The sequence below is a fragment of the Huiozyma naganishii genome, chromosome 10 (assembly GCF_000348985.1).
Source record: "Huiozyma naganishii CBS 8797 chromosome 10, complete genome".
NCBI classification, from domain to species: Eukaryota; Fungi; Ascomycota; class Saccharomycetes; order Saccharomycetales; family Saccharomycetaceae; genus Huiozyma; species Huiozyma naganishii.
The window spans coordinates 318,302-334,448 of NC_035931.1; the positions used below are offsets into that span (position 1 = coordinate 318,302).

The 16,147-nt window shown below is 43.2% G+C and overlaps 9 protein-coding genes across 9 annotated transcripts; 7 read left to right on the top strand and 2 right to left on the bottom strand.

Annotated features, from left to right (window-relative positions):
- Positions 1-45: 45 nt before the first annotated feature.
- On the top strand, positions 46-2,169 carry AIM44 (Aim44p; the record flags this gene model as incomplete). The annotated part of the gene is made up of 1 exon (XM_022610179.1): positions 46-2,169. One exon carries the CDS (start codon positions 46-48, stop codon positions 2,167-2,169), a length of 2,124 nt encoding a protein of 707 aa, XP_022466501.1.
- Positions 2,170-2,456: 287 nt separating this feature from the next.
- PET20 (Pet20p) lies at positions 2,457-3,233 on the top strand (the record flags this gene model as incomplete). Its single annotated transcript, XM_022610180.1, has 1 exon — positions 2,457-3,233. One exon carries the CDS (start codon positions 2,457-2,459, stop codon positions 3,231-3,233), a length of 777 nt encoding a protein of 258 aa, XP_022466502.1.
- A 161-nt stretch (positions 3,234-3,394) lies between these two features.
- KNAG0J01770 (uncharacterized protein) lies at positions 3,395-4,357 on the top strand (the record flags this gene model as incomplete). Its single annotated transcript, XM_022610181.1, has 1 exon — positions 3,395-4,357. One exon carries the CDS (start codon positions 3,395-3,397, stop codon positions 4,355-4,357), a length of 963 nt encoding a protein of 320 aa, XP_022466503.1.
- Positions 4,358-4,725: 368 nt separating this feature from the next.
- KNAG0J01780 (uncharacterized protein) lies at positions 4,726-5,268 on the top strand (the record flags this gene model as incomplete). The annotated part of the gene is made up of 1 exon (XM_022610182.1): positions 4,726-5,268. One exon carries the CDS (start codon positions 4,726-4,728, stop codon positions 5,266-5,268), a length of 543 nt encoding a protein of 180 aa, XP_022466504.1.
- Positions 5,269-5,628: 360 nt separating this feature from the next.
- Positions 5,629-7,818, top strand: MLH3 (mismatch repair protein MLH3; the record flags this gene model as incomplete). Its single annotated transcript, XM_022610183.1, has 1 exon — positions 5,629-7,818. One exon carries the CDS (start codon positions 5,629-5,631, stop codon positions 7,816-7,818), a length of 2,190 nt encoding a protein of 729 aa, XP_022466505.1.
- An 81-nt stretch (positions 7,819-7,899) lies between these two features.
- On the top strand, positions 7,900-9,042 carry SET6 (Set6p; the record flags this gene model as incomplete). Its single annotated transcript, XM_022610184.1, has 1 exon — positions 7,900-9,042. One exon carries the CDS (start codon positions 7,900-7,902, stop codon positions 9,040-9,042), a length of 1,143 nt encoding a protein of 380 aa, XP_022466506.1.
- ATG29 (Atg29p) lies at positions 9,019-9,726 on the bottom strand (the record flags this gene model as incomplete). Its single annotated transcript, XM_022610186.1, has 1 exon — positions 9,019-9,726. One exon carries the CDS (start codon positions 9,724-9,726, stop codon positions 9,019-9,021), a length of 708 nt encoding a protein of 235 aa, XP_022466507.1.
- A 235-nt stretch (positions 9,727-9,961) lies between these two features.
- On the top strand, positions 9,962-14,506 carry REV3 (DNA-directed DNA polymerase; the record flags this gene model as incomplete). Its single annotated transcript, XM_022610187.1, has 1 exon — positions 9,962-14,506. One exon carries the CDS (start codon positions 9,962-9,964, stop codon positions 14,504-14,506), a length of 4,545 nt encoding a protein of 1,514 aa, XP_022466508.1.
- Positions 14,507-14,577: 71 nt separating this feature from the next.
- KNAG0J01830 (uncharacterized protein) lies at positions 14,578-15,912 on the bottom strand (the record flags this gene model as incomplete). The annotated part of the gene is made up of 1 exon (XM_022610188.1): positions 14,578-15,912. The coding sequence occupies one exon, from the start codon at positions 15,910-15,912 to the stop codon at positions 14,578-14,580; it is 1,335 nt and encodes a 444-aa protein (XP_022466509.1).
- Positions 15,913-16,147: the final 235 nt, after the last annotated feature.

Genomic DNA, 16,147 nt, shown 5'->3' on the forward strand with positions numbered 1-16,147 from the left:
TTTTACCTCGAAGGATACAGAAAGACTGTAAAGATTTACACAGGTATGATTATCAGGACACCGACTAGAACGAAGACTAAATCATTCAAAGGGGATCAAATGGATTTCAAGTTTCCCTCCAATGAGAGTATACACAGTGGTTCCAAGTCAATTGATTTGAATAACCACTACCTGCTGAACGAATCCCTTGGTTCTCAGGGCAAATCAGCGAAAGTGGAGGGCGGCCTTACTGTCAGTTCACCCATTTTATCAGATTACACGACAGGGTCAAATACAAACACAAACGCAGTATCCAACTCTTCCAATGGGTACTACTTATTTGCGAACATATCAGATAATACCACTTCGCCAACTTTCTTCCAAGAGCAGGCTCACGGAGAGGGTACTTCCTCGACGCACTCCGATACGGTGTCCCTCCTACACCTCAATAGACCAGAAAAATCTGCTACGGTGTCCCCCGAGAACAAGAGAATCTCTCTAAGCCACCAGAACACCATTATGAGCTCCATCCCTGAGAACTCGATACCGAACAAAACTAATACCTCCATAGCTCCGGCAAGTAATGTCTCCTACGATATTATATCGTCGAGAACAATGTCCCACAATAATATTATTCTTCCCTCGTCATCCTCCTCGTCCTCGATGAGTACAGCTTACTCTAGGGGCTCCCTAAGGAAAGGTGTCCCCTCCGTCAAGAGGACAGCATTGCATTTATACAGGAAACCTAGCATGAAGAGAGTGGATTCGGTGCGGTTCCCCTCAGATTCGACAAATGGACATAGTATGGGGGGTGTTCGCAAAGTGACAAAGAACGTGGCCCCCCTAGATGAGGATAAACCATTGATCAGCAGTCCCTCTCAATTGAAGAGACCGACGAGGCCGTTGAAGAGGTCTAATGCGGTAAAATGTAAAGGTGGGTTACTACGGTACTTCGAGTTGCTAGGGATCAGAATCAAGAAAAGTTTGAACAAGTTACGGATTATAGTACGGAGGAAGCTGTTTTCATACAATAGGTCCTCCAGCGTCCCCTCAAGTACGAAGCCTAGGGGCAAGAAACTTGCCGAGAAGAAGGCGAAGAAAAGTGCCGCGGGGGCAAGTTCAAAGAAGCTGGATGAACTCAAGAAGCAAAATAGTGTGCCTTATACACCCTCTAGAAGGGCATCCTCCTCAGGGGATGTCGGCTATGTCTCCAAATTGAAAAGATCTGCCTCTCAAAGAATGTTGAAACAGTTACCGGTCACCCCCAATTTGGACGATGAGCCTAAGCTACCAGAGGGGACAGTTCCAGCGAAGAGTAACACTCTGAGAAGAACCAACTCCAGCATTAGAAGGGCCGCATCTATTTTGACCGCCTCATCCCCCTCTACGGCGCCCTACCAGCCTTCAAATCCTAATCTCAGAAACTCGTACATGGACCACTCCAACGGGTCTGGTTTCACTGGCCGCAGTTCTCACTTGGTAAAATCCGCCGGTTCCAAATCGCTGAATCTACTGGCTAGACAGCAATCAATTGTGGTGAAGAATAAAGTGATCCCCTTGACGATGAACCGGTACCCCTCCGCAGACAAGAGTGAGAAGCCGCACAACGACTTCGAAGCGGAGCACGATTTTGCACCCATCCAGGAGGAGGAGGAGAACGACACCCGTTCCGTCTCCAGTATGGGGTCCTCAATCTTCACCGATGTAAAGACTCACGTGGACGAGCCACAAGCGAGCGAGACGGTAGATGAACAAGATCTCTCTCAGATGAAGTCGGAGATGGTAGGGATGTTGAGCGAGTACTTGACCCAGATCATCTACAAGAGAATTGCCGCAAGAATACAGGAGGTCCAGTGGGATAACTCCCGCGCGGCTGAACAAGCGGGCGAGCTGCCCTACGGGAAATTCTTGGACAACTTACTCAGCGACTACGAGGACAGCGAAGATTTCGACTCGGACGCCAGTTCATACACCACCGTATCTACAGGATCCGACACTGTATCTACAGGATCCGACTACGAGGAGAGCAAGTTGTATACTGTCCCTGAAACAGCGATGCCCGAATTGACCTCAGCCGTTCTTGCATCGAAACCGCTGTTCGGCAGATACCAAGACACGCTACTGCACTCGTCTGCCGTTGCAGCATCGGTCCACAGGTCCTTGACACTACCCGTAGGGTTAACCATCTGATGCGACTACCACTACTACTACCACTACCACTGTATAACCTTTATACCTCTGCAAAACTGTCCAATCACAGCGGACCTGCTTAGTAACAGCCCGAAAAGGGAAATCATTGCAGTTCTGCGCCAAAGAAAAAGAAACGATTTCTGAAGTTCTCGAAAAGCTGTATTTAACGAACTCGTTGGATGGTTTGCATGGGGACGTGCAGTTGTTGGTGGCGGTTGGTTGGGATCGGACCCTCGGTATTGCTGCTGCTGCTGCTGTTCGGTACAGGTGAGTTGTGCTTTTGAGGAATGCCCGTGAAGTTGAGGTCGCCACTGATGATTCTGTCCCGGGTGGACAGCGAGACTGTCCTGATATCGAGAACGAGGCAGCTGTCGCTGAATCTGCTGCGGTACCAGTCGACGTACACGTTCCCGGAGAGTGCTGTTCACCCGAAGAGCAAACGCGGTGGGAAAGTGAAGCAGGTTTCGCGGAGGGCCGCGTGCACTTTGCAGTCTGTGCAGACGGCGAAGGCGCAGGCGCAGGCGCAAATGGAGGTCCCGCTGAGAACGAGGAAAAAGTATAGGTACCATCCGCTGCCCTCAGTGCCGTCGACGCAACATATAGAGGCCAATGATATGTGCACGGAGTTGCTGTACTCTGGGTACAGACCGTTGTTTCTGGATTCAACTGCCCTGGAAAGAGGGTTGTTGGCCGCAAAAGAGCAGGCATCCTTCACTCAAAGTGCGAGCCCCACGGGGAGTACTTTTTACGAGATAGCTATGAAGTTGGAGGACCCGGCTTGTATCTGGGCGAATTCGGCAACTGGGCTGGAGAAATACACTGAGTGGGACAATATCCCGTACTCTGTCGCGAACAGCCTGAAACCGTTTGTACCACCGTCAAGTGGGGGGCACGCGGCAGTCAAGGCCGCAGCGGGGGGAAGTGCTCGCGCTCTGGATGTTTTGCTCACTGTGCAGAACCTGTTGTCCAAAAATAAAACCAGTGAGGGAGGTAATGCCAGGGGAGGCAGGAAAAAGCCAGTGCTGACAGTTCTTGATATGAAGAAGGACTCAGAGGAGTCGTGATTACTCTCTAGCACGCACACACATTTATTATATACACGCAGCCTAGATTCACATATTTATTTGGGACCATTATTATTTATTAAACACCTTATTCTCATTCATTAATAAGGAAGTTTGCACTGACCGTGAAGCCTAGCAGAACCTTGACATACACCGCCGTGATGAATTACAAGCCAAAGAAGGGGACGTGCCAGCTGTTGGGCCCAGTTTCCCTTATAATACAGTGTCTCATGGGATTACTCGTCGTCATGGTGCTTCTTTTGAAGAGGAACTACGAACACCCACGCAGGAAACTGATCGTTTGGGCCTACGATATAAGCAAGCAGATGATCGGATCGCTAGTGATCCACTTCTTGAACCTGGGCATCAGTGTGTGGAAGAGGCGATCGTCCTCGGTGCGGTTCCTCTTCCATATGGCAGGGGCAGGGGACGACGGGGACGACGGGGACGACGGGGAGCAGTGTGACTGGTATTTTGTGAACCTGCTGATGGATACCACACTGGGTATCCCCATACTGTGGGTCACTTTGCATTATATAGAGAAGCTGGCGCACATGTGTAACATCACAAACGTCGAAAGCGGGAACTACTTTGAGGAACACCACACGTTGGAGCCGGAGTTGGATTTAGATAGTAACGAGTGTACCGGGTGGTGTGGTTCGTTCCACATGCAGGGCAAGATCCCGCTGTTTTCCGCCTTTTGCAAGCAGTTGGTCGTGTTTATCTTGGGACTCGTCGGTATGAAGTTCGTTATATTTTTGGTGCTCAACTACTTCGAGGACATGGCGTACTGGTTCGCAAACCTTGTTCTGGGATGGTCAGACCCGTGGCCGAACTTTCAAGTGTTTCTGGTGATGTTCGTCTCCCCAGTGCTGCTCAACTGCTTCCAGTACTGCTGCATCGACAACATCATCAAACTGCATCACCTCAACAAAGAGAACTTGGACAATTTTGAGTCCAAGGACAACGTAGCGATGCTTGTGGGGGACGTCGAAGAGTCTGAAACAGACGAGAGAAGCGCGCCAGCGTGTTCAAGTAATGAAAGCAGCGTCTACAACAGTCTACTTGGAGTGAAGGGTAAACCTCAACGCGACGGTAGATCATCCTACGGGTCCAATGGGTGAGGAACGGGGAGCGACATTCCCAATGTAATTCGTTCTCCGGCCCCACTACAACTGGGCGACACGAGGGGAGGTAAACCGAGTAAATCCTATTTTGAGGTCGGAACAAAAATAACTACGAGAGGAAAAGACTATGCGGTTATTTAAGCATCGGTCGACACGAAATGTTGACTTTTCGCGTTGCAATGAACGGTTCCATTAATATCAATACCAATTGAGGTATTTTGGTAGTATATTGCAATGTGCATGTGGGGGAGAGTATATATATATACATGCTGGTAGTGGGTTAGGGTGCAGATTGTCCCTCCACCTGGAACAGTTAAACTGACCAGGAACAAGACCAGTCTTTACAGAAACTATCTCCTTGACCGATGCTACTAACGAAGTCTCTCGCTATTCTTTCCACTTTTACTCTCTGCATTGGTGTCACGCACCACAATGAGACGGGATACCACAGTGCTGGTACTGCGACCCCATCAACGATATTATCAGCACACAACGCCACCGATGCAGAGACGCACACGCTGACAACTACAGAAGAAAGTACAGTTTATAACACAGTGTGGTACACCTCGTTACAGTCACCAATAGTGTCGGTACACACCTCTGAATCCACGACAACACACAAGGATACTAGCACAACGTACACATCCACGATAACACGGCTTCTGACAGTAACACAGACGATGAAGAGACAAAATGTTGCGACCTTCGAAGACACGCAAGGTCCCGTGAAGATAGAGACAGCTACACAATGCCCAGGTGCAACTGAGACACAATATGTTACTGTCACTGGTGAAGTTACATACGTAACCACGACGAAACAACCAGGGACGCACTATGTGACAGTCACTGCAGGGGTGGCACAAGAGGGGAATAAATGGGCTAATGGAACCGTCGCAACCGCCCGGTGAGACCACAGGTTGCACCTTCTGCGGAGATCCATCTTAACTTAAGAGGCCTTAGATATGCATATGTAGATGAATAATGAAATGTCCTACATTGAACGGAGCAAAGCAACACGACATGTCCAACGGTAAGAAGATAAGAGTAGTGTAGCCGTCAGTGTCCCTCTCTCTTGCTCTAGTGTAGATAGGGCTCCCCCGGTTGGCACATGTAACAGTAACGGTTATTTTTAAAGGTGAAAAAGAGAAAATGAGAAAAACCGGACCGCGTTACCACATCGTTCACCGGTAAAGAGAGAAGCGTAGAGCCCTCTCTGATTGGCCTCACTTGTCTCTCGAGCATCGCTGGTGCTATATAATATGTGTTGAATGACCCAGTCGATACATTTGTTGGACAGGTCGGTCTACAGCAAGCTGCAGTCCCAGCAGTACAACGTATCCCTGACCTCAGCGGTTAGAGAGCTCTTACAAAATTCAGTAGACGCCGGCGCCAGCGAAGTTCAGGTTGTCATCGATTTCTCCAGCTGGAAATTCAGTGTTAGGGATAACGGAAGTGGAATCTCCTGTAGAGACTTGGATCATTTAGGGTGTCCCAATTTTACCTCCAAGATAGCGTCCCTAGATGATTTGCCATCGTTGCGGACATACGGTTTCAGGGGAGAAGCGATTCATTTTATCAGCAAAGTAAGTAACCTCACAGTTACTTCCAAAGTACACGACTACAACTCCGCCTGGTTACGACGTATCCCCGGGACTGCTGCAGTAATGTTCGAACCATCCGTGCATGACGTATGCGAAGATGACAACTTTAAAATAAAGCCCTTCAGGAAGGAAGAAAGTGGCACTCTGGTGCTGGTGGAAGATATGTTGTATAATCTACCAGTAAGGAAAGAATACTTATCAACAGAACCACTCTTTAGGCAGATCTTGACCTTGAAGAGTGATGTACTTCAAATCCTGATAAAACACCCTTCTGTCAAGATAACTGTCAGTCAGGTCAAGAAGGACACAACTGAGGTGATAACAAAGCCATTTCTACTACAGGATATGGAAGGTGAACCCCCCACAACGCTATATTCACAACTACTGCGACATATTTTTGGCCCAGTCATCCCGCCCAACATGTTTAAGAATATTTCAATCGATTTCAACGAGTTTTCTCTGAAAGGTGTAATATCCAAATGCCCGGTAAAGGATAAGAACCTGCAATTTATTTTCATCAATGGTCGAAACTACAACAACAACAAGTTTATGAAAAAGATCAACGAAATATTTAGGACGTCGTCCTTTGGCCAAAAAGCTGTCATGGAAACAACCGTCAAATACGTCGGAAATCCATACAAATTCTACCCCACATTTATCATCGATATAATATGTCCTCAAACTATTGACGATCTAGTGCAAGATTTTACGAAAACAATATTCAAGCCCAGTCATTTCCAAACTCTTCAAGCCTTAATTCTGAAGGCATTTAAATCTTTCTTGAAAGTCCAGGGTTATTTGACCGAAGATCACATTGCGACCAAAAAAGAGGGATTTTTGAACGATAGTCTAACTAAAGAACCACCCTCATTTCAGTTTTGCATCAGGGAATCAAAGATCAGATATGCTAAAAAGAGTAGTATAACATCTATAACCAGCGCTCGTCATAAAATTTTTAAAGCAAGTCACGAAAGGGGTAGTAACGAAATCCACTTCCCACTGGGACAGGTTGAAGAGGGGCCCGATGAAAATGGACAGCCTGTCACTTCTAACCATTCCTGTTGGCTGGATATTCCAAGGTTTACGGAACAGAATGAACAAGTTGATGTATGTATTTCGAGAGAGCAACTGAAAGCCTCGACAGTAATAAATCAAGTGGATGACAAATTCATTTTATTGAAAACACCAGAGTCAGCTGATAATCCAGCAAGACACTCACTGATAATTTTAGATCAACACGCATGTGACGAAAGAATCAAGTTAGAAATCTATTTACAAGAATTCGTATCCAACGTGATAGGACAAACACTACACCTTCAAAAAATAAATAGCAGTTGCATTCCCGTTAGCCCATTGGAATACAGTATGTTCAAACATTACACAAATGAACTAAAGTTGTGGGGAGTACACTACAAGCTCAACGATGACAATTCAATCGATATTGAAACATTACCGGATGTATTGGTGGATAAAGTCAACGGCGATAGGAAGTTTTTAAAAAGCGGGCTAGTACAGCATATGAATGACCTGAACCAATTCACCAAACTTCCACTTTCTAATCTCAAGATGAATTACGAAACACGAAATGATCTGACTTGGTGGAAATATATATCCAGCGTCCCTACTGTGATTATTGAGATCTTCAACAGCAAAGCTTGCCGTTCAGCTATTATGTTTGGGGACAAATTATCAAAAACAGAAGCGGAGTTGCTTTTAAAACAACTGATTAATTGTTATCTGCCATTCCAATGTGCTCATGGAAGACCATCTGTTGCACCTCTGGCACGTTTACAAGGAGAAGATGAGTTCCTAACAACTCCGAAAGACACAAGTCTTGAGGACTACCAACTTTCTTAAACAAAAAAGAATTTACCGCCGAGAAAAATTCGGGCTGGAAGAAATTCCTGCGCGCCTTTAATCGCGCAGCTCAGGGACCAGATGAACAACATCTCACACTACAGTTCGACGTTGGCTATCCTGGCAGCAAATGTTGACCGACCTTACAATGTTAGGCAGACGACATGGGGAGGTAGGGCATGTTTTGCAACGAAGCAATTACGAAAAGGAGATGTTGTTTTAAGAAGTACTGATTTTACAGGCAAATCAATTGCTTATGACTTTAGGAAAGAAGTGTGTCACTATTGTTACGGTTACACGAGTGGCCGCAATATGAAATATAGGATAAGTGCTGATCAATTTGGGAGACTAATGGCTGATACAGCGAATATTTTGAAAAAATCGAATAAATTCATGGGCGCTGGCCTATGGTTCTGTTCAGATCACTGTTTAGAGACTTATTTGGAAATGCCGAATATCTCTTATCTTATCGACGGCTACGAAATACTCTTAAACCATTATCGAATTGCATCAAAAGAACTAAGCATAGATAATGAGATTGAACTGAATTCTAGAAAGATTTCTTTGGATGTGATAGAAGAGGGCTGGAGCCAAGTGAAAGATTCTTGGATACCAAAAGTGGAAAAAATGAAAAAGAGCAAGCAGTTGAATATGTTTCCTTCTATATCTGAGGACGACTATTCATGTGCCCGTTTTGTCACGATGACCCTCTTCAAGTTGAAACAGCACTCCCTTGATTTCGACACGAAAGTTGAATTTAATGGTTTGCAATCCAACGAGCTCGATAAAATAAAAAAATACCCTGTATTACTGCACCTGCAAACTTCAGTATTTAAGATACTCTATATCTTACTGCCTGATATTTTGAAAACACACTTTAGCATCGAGCTATTTAGACACATCGCCGGTTCTGAGTATGCGAATGCATTTGGACTATGGCAAGAAGATGAGGGCGTTGACAGTAGAGAATTTTTAGGGTACTCTGTCTTTCCTTGTGCTTCTTATGCTAACCACAGTTGTGTTCCGAACATTACAAAGTCCAGACACGGAAGAGAAATGATTTTCACTGCCAACAAGGATATTTCGGAGGGAGCAGAGATATGTATTGATTGTTCTGGAGTTTTGAGCTTGGCTGTGGAGAAACGCCGCAAATTTCTGAAGGAAACATGGTTTTTCGATTGTTGTTGTGGAAGATGCCTTCTAGAAATGAAGACGATCCATTAACGCCTCCTCCAACGCAGATTTACTCACACTAAGACTTGATGATAGGTCACTGTCACTGTCACCTTCCACGTTGCCGTTGGGTGTTCCTCTGGATGCAGAACGATGAGAACCTCGTGAATCCTTTCTATATTTTAATATTCTAGAGGTATGTAGCTGCCGTGTGGCTTCCGTTGTTGAATTTTCTGTACTTTCTTTGGAGCTCAAGGTGTGTTCACTCGCAGTCAAATCCATGCTCGAATTGATTGCTGATCCCAACTTAGACCCATTGAATGGGCTGCCTGGAGTTGCTGCCTTGTGGAATGACATTTGTTTATGTGATTGTTTTAGTGGTTCAGTTATGTCGCTATCATTACCCTCGTGTGTTGTAATTTGCTGTTGTGGTTTATTTTTGGCAGGTTGTTCAGTAACAGAACTCGTCCTCTTGTCGTGGAACTGCCTTTGTAAAAACTCCATGTGTATCGCAAATAGTTTGTAACTTCTTCGCCGTAGAAAGTATATCGGAGTGTTCAATGCCGTGGACAACCCTTCCCAATTTATTTGCTCCAATGAGTTCTCCAGCTTTGAAATAAACGCCCAAAGTTGGGCATCCTTGTCCGAGTTCCATTCGAATGGCGGGCGGTCTTCAAACCCCGGCGGTCTAGGGCCCTTCATTTTCACATATACAATCGTATTCCTATTATCCATCACACAAGTTAATCGGTAGCACCAAATGCTGAAGTATGATAGGAAACATTTCCTTTTGATCGGTAAGTGTTGTTTCAGGGTCTTCAAAATTGCCGATAATAATATTCATTTTACAATTTTGAATGTGTTCGAAAACGTTACACACCCAAACAGTTCTTTTGAAGACGGTTTCCCACCGGTCGGTACTTTAACCAAAATACGCAAGCAAGCACGCTACATCGACAATGACTGAGGGATGACTTCGACTACCGAAACTTCTAGTGATATATCGCTATCCGATTTGGATTCTGAGATGATACATATCCAAATGAACAACTATGATTCGTATATGTGCAAACCGTCTACTCTGTTGGATACCAATCACGGGACTAGTTTGCCTTTGAATAAATACGAATATGTTCCTGTCATCAGAATATATGGGAATATACCGAGCGGACATCAGACGCTGTGCCATGTGCATGGCATCTTCCCGTATATATTTATACCATATGATGGAGAGTTCAAGAACGAAACGTCAACCATAGTAAATCAAAAATGTACGCAGTTACATCTAACGCTGGAAAATCGTATACGAGTACTGTTCTTTCAAAACAAAAAATCCAAGAACCAAGATAAAGGACCTGGATACAACTCTGGAGAGAAACCAGAAAGCCCCATCAACCAGCTTGGGAATTTGAAATATATTGCCAATGTTTCTGTTGTAAAGGGAATGCCATTTTATGGATATCATACTAACTGGTCATTGTTTTACAAAATATGTTTGCTGAATCCGTCTCATGTTCATAGAGTGACAGATTTGATAAGAAATGGCGCCGCCTTAAATTCGGACATTGAAGTGTTCGAAGCACACATACCTTACATTCTCCAGTTTTTGACTGATTTTAATCTATTTGGTTGTTATTGGATCAAGCTTCAGAAATGCTATTTCAGACAACCAGTATTGAATGAACTCCTAGACATCAATAATCTAACGATGACACAGGAGCTAGATCAATTTCTAGCCAAATTTGTCAAAGACGGATTTAACGTTTTGCACAATGCTGAGTTTCGAAGAGTTGGGAATGGGTTACTTGAGATGGATATTTTACCAAATTTCATACGCAACATCGATGAACTGCACCACACGGATATCCAACGAGTATTTTACAGAAAATCGGAAGATAAAGAGGAACCAGATAAAACCCAATATGTCACATCCACAAAGAGAATGGCCACGGATATAGCAGTATTGAGACAAATGGTTGGATTGAAGAAATACAGAGTGGCACCAGATGTCGAAAGATTATCAGATTTCAATGCGGACTGGCAGTATTCGAAGGAGAATAAGAACTTATATGATAAGGCAATGAATTGTACAAACGCTTTATTTAATGAGACGAGTAGTATGGACGATTTTATGAAGAATAAAGATGTATATGCAAACGTCCCACGACCATTTGAATCTCTGCCAGATTTATGGCCACAGGAACCAGATGTTTTACGGAAACCACCACATAGTCAGATGGGACCACCGGCTACTGTAAGTAACAACACGGTCCCTCAGGAGACCTACCATGGAACCCATGATGAACAACATAATGAAATGCAATTGGATGATAATCTCAATAAGAATGAGACCGATCCTTTTGATGAACCTGATGATCTAGGTGACCTTGGCGAGTCAAATAAAATGTATGAAGATGTATCGTTGACTCAGAAGTTCTCTATGGACAAGGAATTAACTCAGTCCATGGCGAAGAAAAAGGAAAACCATCTTCCGAGGGAACCTAACCTCCATTCTACTAGCGAAGTAATCAAAAGGAAAGGTATAGTAAGTAAACGGAAAACTTCAAATGCCGGTCATTCTACCTATATCTTCAAAAAACCAAAGGTAGACTTTAAGACAATATTAGATGATCTCTGTGACCAAGGACACCCGAAAATCGATTACCAGGATCCATATTTTAGTAACCCCATAGACCTTGAAGAAAAACCGTATGTTTACGCGGGAAAAAGGTTTGAGATTACATCTACTCACTTGAGCGATCGTATACCCATTACGTTTAACTCTGATAGTATTGTTTCCAAATCCAAGACTGTAACTAAATTGTTCAATACTTGGAAGTACATTAAGAAACCACCTTCTTTCCAAAAAGTAACGAACGAATGTAAGGAGCAAAGGATTAAGAAAGACCAGTCACAAATTGAGAAATATTCGGACTCCAAATTTGGATACAAGTACAAGAGCCCTGGTTCCTATAAGAAGAAAGAGAAAAAAATACACGATCAATTAACTCACATGTCACTCGAAGTGCATGTTAATACAAGAGGTGATAAGAACCCAGACCCATTAATAGACGAAGTAGTGATCATTTTTTGGTGCATTGACAATGAAACATATCCTTTCGAGCTACCTTTAGAAACCGAAGGAATAATGTGTGTCATCGACGATTTTTCTAATAAACACCAAATGACCAAAATTGAACAAGCTTGTCATCCCCTGACTGTGGCATTTTACGAAAAGGAGTTTGACATGTTTGATGCGTTGACAGACCTTGTTTTGCTTTTCGATCCCGACATATTGTCAGGCTTTGAGGTCCATATGTCTTCATGGGGCTATATCATCGACCGTTGCAACAAAATTCATAAATTTGATTTTATATCTGAACTTGCCCGAACCTCGCAGCAGAGAAAATCAAAGGGCAAAGATGCATGGGGACATAACCACTCTACCGACATTACAATTACTGGTAGACATATGCTGAATATTTGGAGGTTAATGAGATCTAATTTGACACTGACACAATATACTATTGAGAATATAGCATACCATCTTCTTCATTACAGGTTACCTCGCTATTCTTATAAAAGCTTAACTTGCATGTGGAATGTTAATGAGATGGTCAGTAGCTTGAAAACAGTGATAATGTACTGGCAAACTCGGGTGCGAATCAATATCGAAATACTGACAAAAGATGATTTTATAGCTCGGACAACAGAATTTTCAAGGTTATTAGGAATTGATTTTCACTCTGTGTACCATAGAGGATCACAATATAGAGTAGAATCGTTTCTAAGGAGAATTTGTGGATCGGAAAACTTCCTTTTATTATCACCAAGTAAAATAGCGGTTAAAGAACAAAAGGCGCTAGAGTGTGTTCCGTTGATAATGGAGCCGGAATCGGCATTTTACAAGAGCCCACTGGTAGTTCTGGATTTCCAGTCATTGTATCCATCTGTAATGGTCGCACAAAATTATTGCTACTCTACCATGATTGGAAAGGTAGGAGATTTAAATTTAGAAGACAACAAGATAGGAGTAACTAAAGTTCATTTGGAAAAAGGAGTACTGAAAATTTTAAAGGATGACGTTAATATATCCCCAAATGGCATTGTTTATGTGAAACCCGATATTAGGAAATCAATGCTTGCTAAAATGCTAACCGAGATCCTTGATTTGAGAGTGATGGTTAAAAAAACTATGTCACAACTTGACGATCCACCGGCGTCTTTGAAAAAACAACTGAACAATAGACAAGTGGCTTTAAAGCTTCTGGCAAATGTAACATACGGTTATACTTCTGCTTCGTTTTCTGGCAGAATGCCTTGCTCAGAATTGGCAGACAGTATTGTTCAAACAGGAAGAGAGATATTGCAGAAAGCTATCGATTTGATTGAGATGAACGATCATTGGGGTGCCAAAGTTGTTTATGGCGATACTGACAGTTTGTTTGTTTATCTCCCAGGTAAAAGCAAAGAGGATGCGTTTAGAATTGGTGAAGAAATATCCATTGCAGTCAGCAAGGCAAACCCAGCTCCAATTTTTTTGAAATTTGAAAAGGTTTATCATCCAAGCATTTTGGTTAGTAAAAAAAGGTACGTTGGGTATGCATTCGAGAAACGGAACCAAAAAGAGCCAATTTTTGACGCTAAGGGTATTGAGACTATTCGTCGTGATGGACACCCCGCCCAACAGAAAATTGTAGAAAAATCACTACGACTGCTGTTTGATACAAAAGACTTGTCTGCAGTAAAGAAATACGTACAAGAACAATTCACAAAGATCGAAGAAAACAATGTTTCAATACAGGACTTCTGTTTTGCAAAGGAAGTCAAATTGGGAGCTTACAAAAGTGAGCAGACTGCTCCTCCTGGTGCTGTGGTGGCAGCCAGACAAAATGAACATGACCACCGGGCTCATCCGCAGTACAAAGAGAGAATACCGTATGTCGTAATAAGGGGTAAGGCAGGGGATACCTTGAGAAGTAGGAGTATTTCGCCGGCTGAATTTCTTGCCAATCCAAACTGCCTTCTCGATGCGGAGTATTATATCATGAAAACTTTGGTTCCACCTTTGTCAAGACTTTTCAATATTATGGGTATAAATGTGACGGAATGGACGTACGATCTGACAAGATTTAACAGACACAGTGCAGTTGGGAATAAACTGACAGACAATGTAGGTACATCCCAACTGTGTACAAACTGCTCAACCAATGTCATCTCATCTGAAAATTCATTACTGTGCTTGAAATGCGAACAGGATAGAAGTGGGACGGTAGCTAACTTATTGATCGATAAGCTTTCTCGAGTAGAAACGATGTCAAGGTTGGACACGGTATGCAGAGTTTGCTCTTACAAATACAGTAGAGATGCCAGTTATCAAGGGGAGAGTTTTGCACGTAGTTGCGAGTCATACGATTGTCCGATTTACTACCAAAGAATCAAGGCGGATCGGAAACTTATTGATAACAATGCCATTAGGAAGCAAATGTTACTGGAATCCCTAAATGACTGGTAAACCACATTTCACAATTTCGGCGGTCCCGTGTTATGTCTTATACACAATGAATATAAAGTAATGTTACTATGTTAGTTCCCGGAATTGCTATCGTTCTCACCTTCAAGCTGTTCAACCCTCGCCATGCTCTTCTTGTACAGGGTCGCGGGTACCAATAACAATAGTATGAACACGACGATATTCTTTACTTTCCTCGATTCGGGTCCCTTCTTTTCGGGATCGTATAGTTTCTTGAAGACAAGCTTTTCATTAGCGTTGTAAATATTCCCTACTAAAACCCAACTGTTATTCTCGTATTTTTTAACTACAGCAGAAATTTCATCCGGGGTGTAATGTGAACTGTTTACGATACCCAAGTACCCACGTTGGCCCAAGTTATAAGGTATACGGCCGTCTTTGTTTTTTAGTAATGATTCTTCACCACGTTTCATATCGTATATCATGAATTCCTCGTTTGATGCAGTAGTATTGACCTTGGAGGAATCGAACAACCGATTCCATCCTTTTACCATTTTCGTGAATGGGTTGCTATTTACAAAATACCTTTGGAGTACGGACTGCCCGGCCAATAGTGGTTTGTTTTCTTGGGCAAACTGATTCCAATTATAAATCTTCTCTTGCTCTCTTATTACATGTTGCTTTTGTTCTTTCTCTTCTTCAACCTTCTTCAGGTACCGTTCTAACGCGAGTATGTTTATGTTTCTGTCCTCCACCACATCATGATCTCTAGGTTTGTTTGAGAATTCATCTGCCTCCTCTATAATGTTACTCAGTACCTGATATAGTTCATTTGTTTTGTGGGACTTTTTCAGCAATTGACGTTCAAGTCTGTCCAGTATTTGTTCAATATTGACGTTCTTGCTCTTGTGGATATCCAGTGGTATGGATTTTATTGGTCCGGTCCTCTTACTCGACTGTGGTATATCAACTTTATTCGGTTCAGCTACATTTGTTGTCTGACAGCTGGCAAATGACACAATTCCTTCATATAACTGGTCATCTTTGATTCTATTTTGTAGTATCAACTGATAGAGGACCCCAGTACTTCTGGTTCCATTGTTGGCGTCCCTTTTACTACCGTATTTTTCCACTATGGTCGTGCTCAACTTATCAAAGTGAGATTGTACAGGCTTATCACCTTTGACTGATTTCGGAGAGTGGTTCTTTTCTCTCAAGATCTTCTTAAACTGGTTTACAACCGTCTTTTTGGGTAGTTTAGCATTGAATAGCGTATCCAATCTCTCTTGATCGGTATTCATGTTTATGGACTTCGGCAGGGATTTATTACCATGGTTGTTATGGTAATTGCGCAGAGGGATTGTCCCTCTTAAGTAAAGTGCTGACCAGGATATATTCGGGAGGCATATACTAGAAGTTCGAAGAAGGGCAATTCTTTTACCACACATGTCGCTGCGCTGCAAAAATAGCACCCTGGTTGTGAGAACGGTCCGTATCAAGTGGGTTTGCAGCAGCTAAGTTGCTCTACGTATGAGCTGTCCACCCCGCCTCAAAGCAACTGGGTAAACTATTCACAGGTTTTCACGATCTAACTAAACACATTGCTATTCGGCAACGAACGATAAAACGAGAAAGCGGCTTTAGACAAGAATACCTGCCATCTGCAGGACTGTGTTCGGGACA